At 42.0% G+C, this 10,961-nt stretch overlaps 1 protein-coding gene across 3 annotated transcripts; it reads left to right on the plus strand.

Moving 5' to 3' along the window:
* The first annotated feature begins 740 nt into the window (after nt 1–740).
* Nucleotides 741–6,668, plus strand: MBD3 (methyl-CpG binding domain protein 3). Of its 3 annotated transcripts, none has more exons than XM_053461778.1 (7): nt 741–981; nt 2,460–2,619; nt 2,725–2,862; nt 2,951–3,041; nt 3,521–3,698; nt 4,928–5,107; nt 5,213–6,668. In XM_053461778.1, the coding sequence occupies exons 1-6, from the start codon at nt 872–874 to the stop codon at nt 5,100–5,102; spliced, it is 852 nt and encodes a 283-aa protein (XP_053317753.1). In that variant the 5' UTR covers nt 741–871; the 3' UTR covers nt 5,103–5,107; nt 5,213–6,668. The 3 variants fall into 3 exon arrangements, with proteins under 3 accessions (XP_053317753.1, XP_053317754.1, XP_053317755.1); XM_053461779.1 differs by lacking the exon at nt 741–981 and adding an exon at nt 998–1,085; XM_053461780.1 differs by lacking the exon at nt 741–981 and adding an exon at nt 1,152–1,171.
* The last annotated feature ends 4,293 nt before the right edge of the window (nt 6,669–10,961 follow it).

Raw genomic sequence — 10,961 nt, forward strand, 5'->3', positions numbered from 1 at the left:
TATGGTGCACGTTGTCACTCCAGGTAGCGACCACAAGGGTCCCCTAGAATTCCTTATGCCCATTGGTATTAAGGGGATACAAATATGCACAATTGGTTAATTGAACCCTGCTGATAACCAGTGGCCCCCTCTTTACATATCAAAGGCCTCAGCACCCATATTGATTATTGCCATCGCTGTCTTCGAGCAGGAGTCATAGAATTGTATCTTATTAAAAATGAATACAAAAGTGACAGCTCTATTTATTTTTCGGCCATGAAGTAATCTACACACTGTATTTTATAAAGGAAACGTCTTTCTTCCTATGAATGTGAACCAAACTAATTTAGAGATGATCTCAAATTAAATAAAAATACTATGAATTATTAAATTACAGGGGGAGGGGGGGTTACTGATAATATTATCCTGAAAATTTAATTAAAACGGTACATTTCCGTACAGTACAGTATTGCGTTTCTGAATTTTAATATGGCCACAGTTGTCACGTGTTTCCGCTTGTATGTCGGAGTTGCAAATACAAACAATACAATACAATGCAACAGTACCGTTCGACTAAAATAACATACGTTTTATATGTGATTGTAGCCGATATGTACATCAGTCTTGTCCACCGTGCAATTAGCCGTTGTATCGGGCCGCCGTGGGTCTGGGTATCTTTCCGAGAACTTCCGCCAACTGTTTTGTATCGCTCTCTAGAATTTAGAACTCCGGTCTCTCTAAAACAATGTCGTAAAAACAATCTCCCGCCCTCCCCATTGTGCGATGTCCGCCAATCAGCAAACCTAAATCTACGGCGAATGGATCCAATCAGTACAGGCTCCGGTCGGCGGAGGGATACACGGTATAGACGACGGTATTTTCACTGTGCGGGATGGAGAGGAAACGTTGGGAATGTTCAGCTCTGCCGCAAGGCTGGAAAAAGGAAGAGGTTACACGGCGATCTGGCCTATCCGCCGGAAAGAGCGATGTTTATTACTATAGGTAAATTGGGAGGGGGGGCTGAAGCACATTTGGCTACCGGTGGGAGTTGAGTAGGGACTATGCTCAAGGATGCAGCGTGAGAGGAGGATAAAAAGATCAATTGTGTAATTAAGCTCTCGGGTGTGCAGTTGCAAATGTGGGGCAGAATTGGTATTTGTTAACGGTTGTGGGTTGCGAAGGCTTAGATACGGTAACCAGGTTGCGTTTTATGCATAAAAATGCGTTATACAGGACGGTAGTTTAAAAGAACAATCGAGTCGGGTTTTTTTGTGCGTTATTCATTTTAAAAAAAATCCTAGTTCTGACAGGCTCCATGTTCCTTGCAGATTTTTTTTTTCTTAAATAACACTTTTTTTTGTGGCGGCAAAGCCTGTACACATTAATGCATGGTCAGGAGGCTAGCGTGTCATTTACACAACGAGCGAGCGAGTACTGGTAGGAGCTTGGGCACGGTTAGGGCGCTCGTGAATCGAGGTAGTTGGGACAAAGGGGAGTTTAGAATGAATCGGAGAAGAGTTTGCAGGGCCAGCGAAAGTATATTGATGATCTTGGATTCGGGATCATAGCTTGCACGAGGGCAGAAGACAAGGCCAGATTAGTAGAGACTGTAATGGGGGGTCGAAAAGGGAGATCAAAGTCAGAGGAGGTGATGCAAGAGAGTGACTCGTGTTATAATGTGGCAGTTGGTGGATGATTAGAAGGAGAACTTTTTGGGGAAAAGACAGGATTGTAACAATGGTGCATACAACAGCGGTGGATCAGAAAGTGAGATGGTGACTGGAAGAAGAGGGAAAGTGATAGCAGGGTTAGTCAGGTGGAAAGAGCAGGGGATAGGGTGGACTGAAGGTGGCAAAGGGTCAGATAAAGAGCGTGAAGTTAGATGAGAATATGGAGCAATGGGTGAGAAGGGATGTAATTTAGTGAGTATGGCATTTTCAGTCTCTTCTTTAAGGATTTTGATGGTTTGTGACAGCTTTACCTCCTGGTGAAATAAACTGATGAGATTTTTTTTTTTAATCGAATTATTTTTATTTTAGTTGGCACTTTAGAATGTTTGTAGGTTGTTCGGTTTAGTTCAAAGCGGTTACTTAGAGTGATGGCAGATCGAGAAGTAATGTTGACATTCACTATGTTGCTCTATATTCTGAACTGTTTTTGTTATTGATGCCTATTTATAGTTCCTTTGTGAATTGCTCAATCCATAGTGATATGAACCCTGTTATGATTGGTGTTTGTATGTGTGCAATCTCATATGTGTTTTCATGTAATGTATAATATTCCACTGATCGTTTGGATGAAAAAGTGACCCTTCCACAATTCTATTCCATCATATTTGCTTTAAGTAGAACACTGGTTACTGTTATATTATTGCCAGATGAATCCACTATTGATAATTGTGTGGCATACAAATGCTAAGCCTACTGCTGAAGAAAGAGTGGTGCTTTATGTCTTCCTGAAATGTCCGTTCTGAATTTCAGCCCCAGTGGGAAGAAGTTCCGCAGCAAGCCACAGCTGGCACGTTACCTTGGAAACTCCATGGATCTCAGCACTTTTGACTTTCGTACCGGAAAAATGTTGATGAGCAAAATCAACAAGAACCGCCAACGTTTGCGATATGATGGATTAAACCAAGCAAAGGTAATTTTAGCGGTGTGTGTGTGATGGGGGTTTGTGGACAGGGTCAAACTGGCAGTACTAAACTCAGTCGCCTCTTTCTTGTTTGTTTTTTTTTCTTCTCTATAGGGTAAACCTGATCTGAATACTTCACTGCCTGTCAGGCAGACAGCCTCCATCTTTAAACAGCCTGTCACTAAGGTGACCAACCACCCTACAAATAAGGTGAAGAGTGATCCACAAAAAGCGGTTGACCAACCACGCCAGGTGAGACATTTTTTATGCATTGCTCTGCTCTGAGAATGGCCTCCAAAGCATTTTCTCAACTAAAACATCCATTCTTTTGTTTCACTAGCTTTTCTGGGAGAAGAAGCTTAGTGGATTAAATGCTTTTGATATAGCAGAAGAGTTGGTGAAGACAATGGAATTACCTAAAGGGTTGCAAGGTAACTGTGGCAATGTGCGCAAGGAATTTTTAGTGTCATAAAAAGTCTGGGTTATTTTCTCTATCTTCTCACTTATAAGGTATTCTTACCTTATTCCTAGATGTCAGATACTCCTGAAAAATAATTGAGAAGTGTGGTTTTACAATTATGACACTTCCAGAAGCAACAACTTGCATATTCCTACCTGTTAACTGTGTATACTGTATATATAAATCAGTGGGATTTCTACTCACCCTCTGAATTATGCATTATATAGGGCAAGCTCAGCCGCTCTTGCCAGTGTTGGTGCTTCAAAATGAATAGTGAAGTGAGGAAGTTGACCCAACATCTCAGCCTTAGAGTACGAATAAGCTGTCTCAGGCAGTAACAGGACAACCATAGCGGTGTCAAGGTCCCTGCAGAAGGACTTCTAATTTAGCTGTTTGTATTTTGATTACTGCATACATTAAGTTAAAAGCTGCACTTGCATCCTGCTACAGGTGTGGGTCCTGGGTGCACAGATGAGACTCTTCTCTCTGCTATTGCTAGTGCCTTGCACACGAGCACCATGCCAATTACTGGCCAGCTTTCTGCAGCTGTGGAGAAGAACCCTGGAGTCTGGCTGAACACTTCCCAGCCCCTCTGCAAAGCCTTTATGGTGACGGATGAGGACATCAGGTAATGACCCCTAAAAGCCATTGCTGGTGTGATGTACACCTGTGAAGGAATCTGTTGAATGCAAAGGGTTGTTCATATAAGATGGTATCTCTACATATCTAGTTTAGCTCAATAGTATTAACTCCAAATAAATGTCAGCACTGCAAGAATTTCTGGCTGGTGTGTTTAATATTGCCTCTTCTACCCCCTTATTTTAAGTGGCTGGGTTTTCCAATCACCTTTACTCCCACCGTTGTGTGTCCTTCTCATACTGCCTCAAGCAGAAAGTCAGTAACCAACCTCATGCTAATGAGCTCCCATTAAGGACAAAGCGGCTGTCCGTGAGTGGTTATCTGGCTTCTGCACCTCTGTCCTGGGCTTTGTTTAAAGGTTGTCTAGTACAGCAGGCATTTATTCCATGGGGCCCATGTAGAAAGTGTAAATAGTGATCATTGTTAACCTTATTTGCATATGCTTAACCAGAATCCCTTGCCGTGGTGGTGGCACTACAAGTTTAGGATTTCTGGCTGATTTGTGTAGATTAGTGTTTAATAAGGCCTCTCCTTCCACTCTTAGGGTTTGCATACAGTGATGATGTTTTTTGGAATTACCACCTTTTGAGCTAAACTATGAATGCATAGATAAAATACATTTTTATAACAGCCCAAAGAATAGAAGAGTGCTCCCGCAAGGCTGCCTTCGCGTTGCTCGCACACAGCGTCTCTTCTCTTGTTCCGTCCCGGAACCCAACGGAGTCACGTGATTTTATGTCTCTTCCCGTGACTCTACTGGGTTCCTGGGCGGAACAAGAGAAGAGACGCTGTGTGCGAGCAACGCGAAGGCAGCCTTGCAGGTTTGCGCAGGAAATCTGCAGTTCAGGTAAGGGGGTGGGCGGGATTGGACACATGTTGCAGGAGCCAGCGGTAATGGTCAGAAATTCAGCGGGAGCGGGCTTAAAAAAAACAGTCCCGCGCAGGGCTCTAATTTGCATTACTTTTATTCGTTGATAGAAAAGCTGAGTGGGAGTTGTGGTGTTACAGGTTCCCACACTGTACAGTAAAGTGATATTATTTGGAATGGACATGAATGGAGGGGACAGAATTGAATGCCCAACACTCAATTTTTAATTTTCTCTAGTTTTTACTGACATATTGGTGTCTAATGACATGGAAAATGTCTTATCAAAAAAACATGAAAAGAAAAAAAAAAAGTTCCATGGACCCAATTTACCAAAGTTTATCCCTTTGCAGGAAGCAGGAAGAACTTGTGCAACAAGTAAGGAAGAAACTAGAGGAAGCTCTCATGGCTGACATGCTTGCCCATGTAGAAGAGATCTCGAAGGATGGCAGTGCTCCAGTGGATAAAGATATTGAGGATGAAGAGGATGAGGAAGATACAAAAGAGCAGGAAACAGAGGAAGTATAAGACCTGTGAGTAGAAATAACACATTACCTACACTGATGCTGTTTTAAAGTATGCTAGCCAAAAAAATTCTAGTATGTTGATGGTAAACGAAATGTCCCTATCTTGTACAGGTCTACTGCAGCCCTCAACAAGCATATCCTCTGATACAACACAGGATCTGAAGCAAAACCCATCTCTCTCTGCCATCATGCTCTGGGTCCAGGACTTTGCAAAGTTTGACATTTATTATTAATATGCTAAAATAGCAATGCTCAGTTTGGTCTACAGACGTTCCACGTGATACACCGTATGTACAAAGAAAAGGAGTAGGTGGCCTTGTTGACTAACAATGCTTAAATCTTTGTTTTTCTCTCTCCACAAAAGTAGCATGTTAAATTGCTTTGTTAAATCATTGATAGTGTGAGGGTTTTTTCTTGCTTTTGGAATAGTGTATAGTACATTTATTCATTAATATTTTAATTATGAATTTTGATTACCTTAAAAGTAGAGCAATGTGAGTCTTGATTCTATCTTCAAATGTATGATCTTGTTTCATATGTACATGCCTGGTGATACGCCTCGGTGCTGTAGTTGGCATATAACTCCATCTTCATTCCTGTGGCGCCAAGATGATGGAAATGCCAGCTTCTTGGGGTTTACAGTGCCCATAGGATAAAAAGTTAAGCTCTCCATATGGTATGAAGTTATGGTATGTGCAAAATAAATGGCTATTCACTTGAAAAATATGCTGCACTCAACATGCTGTTTAATCGCAGTTCAAACTTGGTGTGTACCAGTTAAATAAGAACAGAATGCTTTAACTGTATTGTGTACCATGTATAATTACCCATGTTAGCATGATGTTGACTGTACAATAAATATCTTTGACAATGGTCCTTGAAAGGGACATTTCAGGTGGATGATCATGCGTATACTCATATAATATAGGTGCTGTTAAATTGTTCTATAATGGTACAAGTGAAAAGGTAAACCGACCTGTGGAGTTTTAGCTGGTTCCTGTTCCCAAATGTTAACCATGCTAAGGGCATTCATCTTGAGCTGATTTGCATGATTGTCTCCTTGTTAATTTTATTTTTACCCCAAGCAGATATATCTTGGCAGCCTGATAAGACATGAGGTCAGTAGTTTGACAAGAAAGCCAAGCTCTGCACAGGCATTACACAAGCTTAAAATAAAACCCAAGATCTTCATTTTCTAAGAGTATGTTGTTGCGCAAGAAATGTCGAAAGTGACAGATCCAATGTAAACTTTAGAAATTTACACCCCACCTCAAAAAAAAAAAAAAAATGAACACGTGTTTTTGGACTCTTCCCTTCAGCTAATTAGGAATACAGCTATGTGGGCTAACTAAAAAGCTTAATGGAGCTAATTCAAGACATACTGTTTTTTTTTTTTTATAGAAGTTTGCATTTAGTCAAATTTAGATAATTCCATTGTTTTGTGTTTTAAGTATGCTGTATGTATTTAATTCTGTATTTTTTTCTTTACCTCCTCTTCGGACAGCACTGTTTTGTGTGTATTTTTTTTCTTTGTGTAAATATTAAATATTCTTAAGAAACTATGAAATTCACTGCCTGGTTTCCTGAGCACTGAATAAATTGAATGAACCAATACCTACAAATAACTTAACTTAACAAGGTATGTGTGTACATGTGAAAGTGGTTTCTAACAGCAGCACATGCTATTAATAAATATATATATATATATATATGAAAGAAATGACAAATGGAATGGGGTAACACTTACAAATATGAAGAAGAGGACACTCTGTTATATCTGTTTGTTAATGAAGTGTTTATCAACCTTTGTTTCTTAACCAAATGAAGTCAATTTATTCAAGCAAGATTTTTCCTTAGGCACCTGAAGGGAGAGGTGAGGAAGGATGGCAAAGAGGTAGAAATGCTAAGCGTAAATGCTGACAGAGAAAGATAACGAGGAAACAGGGAAAAGATAGGCTAGATACATTTATTTATTATTTTGGACACTGTCTCACGTATATTTTATCTAGCACTGTCACTTAGTAACTCATGCAAGATACCTTTTTATTTTCTTAATTCGAATACACAAAGTACTGCTTGGTCCCCTTACACAGATAAATGTAAGGTTATGCACATGGGGATGAAAAATCCAGGCTGGGAATATGTATTAAATGGGAAAACACTGGGGACGACTGACATGAAAAAGGACTTAGGAGTCTTGGTTAACAGTAAATTTACCTGTAGCGACCAGAGTCAGGCAGCTGCTGCTAAGGCAAATAAAATCATGGGGTGCATCAAAAGGGGCATAGATGCCCACGACAAGGAAATAATTCTACCACTGTACAAGTCACTAGTCAGACCACACATGGAATACTGTGTACAGTACTGGGCACCAGTGTACAAGAAAGATATGGTGGAGCTGGAGAGGGTTCAAAGATGGGCAACCAGAGTAATAAGGGGAATGGAAGGACTACAGTACCCAGAAAGATTATCAGAATTAGGGTTATTTAGTTTGGAAAAAAGACGGCTTAGGGGGGACTTAATAACTATGTATAAATATATAAGGGGGCAGTACAGAGATCACTCCCAGGACCTATTTATACCCAGGACTGTATCTATAACAAGGGGACATCCTCTACGGCTGGAGGAAAGAAGGTTTCTACACCAGCACAGACGGGGGTTCTTTACAGTAAGAGCGGTGAGACTATGGAACTCTGCCAGAGGAAGTGGTAATGGTAAACTCAATAAAAGAGTTTAAAAGGAGCCTGGACGTGTTTCTTGAAAGCAATAATATTACAAGTTATGGATATTAGATTAATAGGGACAGAACGTTGATCCAGGGATTTATTCTGATTGCCATATTTGGAGTCGGGAAGGAATGTTCCCCCTGGTATGGGGCAATTGGCATCTGCTTCATAAGGGTTTTTTGCCTTCCTCTGGATCAACACAGTAGGGACACAATATGTATATAGGTTGAACTTGATGGACTTTGGTCTTTTTTCAACCTTATGAACTATGTTACTATGTCCCACTAGAATTACCCCTAGTAATGCATACTACAGGTTGAGAAAACCTATTGTAAATGTGCCAATGTTTAGCTACTGAATCTGAAGAATAAACTACTTTGATAATTTTAGTTTCACAATTGTTTTTAAACATCTGAATGTTGTATTGAACTTTAATATGGTTAAAGATAAACTTCCAACAGATAAATTGCCAAACCAACACAAAATTGAACCACTTGATTAATACTTATACAAGAATAAAATGAGGTTTACTAAATAGTGAATAGATGGTAGAGTTGTGGTGTCGACTCCCTTACTTCACTATTCATTAAAAAGCGTTTACCCCGCTTCTCTGGTAAGAGCTGGTTGCCCTGTATAAGTTAATGTGTAATCAAAGGTCTCCTCACCCATCGAAATACATTTTACAGGGCTAGCTCAGCCCTTCTTCCTATAGAAATATCACAATTAACTGGGGCATCCTACAGGTGAGGGCAGGAGCAGGCTAGGAGGGGTTACCTGGGCAAATTTTAGTTCAGAGGGAACAAGCACTGAACTGCAGCCAGAGGCAATTAACAACAACTGAGCATCTTGAGAAAGGTGGCCCAGTGGCTTAAATAGTCTCAGCCCATCCTCCATTAATCCTATATATTCCCTGGATGTAGTCTATTTAAGAGATCCTACTGTGCAAGGAATGCATCGGGAAGGCTGCAGACCACGCGGATGACAGAGCAACGGGTACACGGCTACCTGCTGCTTGGGTAAGTAGTAATCTTAACAGTATTGCTGTCATCAGAAGATACTAGGTACGTTGGCTTGTTGGGACAAATAGTGTGGGACGATTTTGGTGGGTGATGTGATTTTGAATGTAATTTATATAGAAGAGTGAGCGCACTGTTGATGTCTAAGTACATACTAAATGCATCCTACAAAGCTTGGTCCTTGAGGACCGTTTACATATATGAATACATCTTAGTTAAAAAATGTCCCCACCGCTACATTCGTGGCAATCGCGTGGGCACTGCTGCTGCTGTCTGCCCAGAGGTCAGAGTAGATCAGTAATAGCAAGAAAGAGCCCTCCGAGCCCCTGGTCACTCATACAGGTTAAAAAAGTGTCTTCAACAGCAATGACCTGGAAGTCAAAGGTCCTTCCAGGGCAATTGTCAGTTACATTTTTTTCCTGTTTTGGTTACTGTCCCAGGTATAACGGTGTGCAGTATCCATCCCAAAATGTGCCAAGCATTTGTGTTTCCGTTAGATTTGTGTCTGCAGTAAGCCACCTAGACTGGTTAGTGGCGTTTCTTTGAAATTCTCAGGTGATGTGTTTTTAAGGGAATGTGTAGCTTATTTTTGTGTTTAGGGGTAGTTCTACCCACAAAATCATGAGTTGCTCCTTCCTTATTCAGCTGTAAAAAAGGGGAAACCTCTTTGCACTCTTATGAGTTGGGGGTCACTTACTCAGGTAGCGGTTCGGCTATGCTTACCTCCGTTTTTTTCTTTTCTCACGGAGCCCCGGGGGGCGTCCTCCTTATGCATCCCGGTAGCGATCCTGTGTGGATCCAGGGTTGTGCGGCAGCTTCGGCTGCAGTAATTCCGCGGTCTTCGCGGAGGTGCTTACGAGGCTCCTCGTTCCCGGCCCACAGCCCAGGGGGCTCACTGGGTTGTTTCGCCTTGGGCTCCGGTTCCTTCCGTCCCGGGGGATCCTCAGAGAAGAGGCACGGCAGGGTCAGACCCTAACCGGCTCTGCCGGTTCGCGCCACCCGGTCTTGTATACTTCCGGGGTTTACACTGCTGCATCACTTCCGACGCTACGGGCAGGTCACGGGAGGTAAATTTTGCAGAGATTCCTGTCCCGTACACCTAAATGCCTCTATAAGAACGCCAGAATGGGTGAGATCTTTCTTTGCTCTCTGTTTTTTGCTTATATTGGACTGTATTTTGCCTTTTCAAGTAGGTGTTGGGCCTCTCTGTTTGGAGGGAGATTTTGGAGGGAGATTTCCTTGTATTATTTTCATTTGCTTTCTGTGCTTATATCTTTGTGTTTTTTCTCTGTCATGTCAGACAAAAATCCGGACATCCCTCCTGAGGCCTCCCCACATAAGAAATCTGTGGGGAAAACGAAACACAAAGCCTGCTCGTCTTGCAAAAAGACTCTGCATGACCCATCGGCCAAAATATGCAGCTCCTGCTCTCGGCCTAAAGAGGTTTCCACGTCCGAATTTACCTCCTGGTTGAAGGGGGAACTTCAGTCTACCTTTGACTGTTTTCGAGCCATGGCAAGCTCCACTCAGGTGCCCCAGCAACATCCGTACCAGCAAGGTCCACCTGTTTTCCTTCCAGATACTCGAATGACCCCCAGTCCTCGGATGAAGAGGGGGAGATTAAAGAGGAAACATTTTTCTTCCCAGTTGAAGAAACAGGGAAACTCATCTCTGCTGTCAGATCTACTCTGAACCTACAGGATGACTTACCAGCTTCAAAACCAGATCCTTTTCAGGGTCACTTTAGGAAGCCGCAGACTGGAAGCCCAGTACACGATTCACTTTCTGCCATTATGACGGAGCAGTGGAAATACCCCGACAGGAGATTCTTCACATCCTCCAGAATCAAGAAGCTTTTTCCTTTTGATAATAGGGATTCTGATGCCTGGGAAGTTCAGAAGGTGGATGCCGCAATAGCCAAGGCCACAAAAAAAACAGCCACTCCTTAGGAAGACCCGTCCCATTTCAAGGATCCCATGGACAGGAGGGCTGAAAATGCCGCCAAAAGATCATTTAAAGCCGCGGCGGCGAACTTTCGTCCAGCTATTGCCATTGCGTCAACTTCTAGAGCAATTAAAGTCTGGCTCCAACAGGCGGTGGAAGACCTCGCAGCTATTC

This window comes from Spea bombifrons, chromosome 1 (assembly GCF_027358695.1).
Source record: "Spea bombifrons isolate aSpeBom1 chromosome 1, aSpeBom1.2.pri, whole genome shotgun sequence".
Classification (NCBI taxonomy): domain Eukaryota; kingdom Metazoa; phylum Chordata; class Amphibia; order Anura; family Pelobatidae; genus Spea; species Spea bombifrons.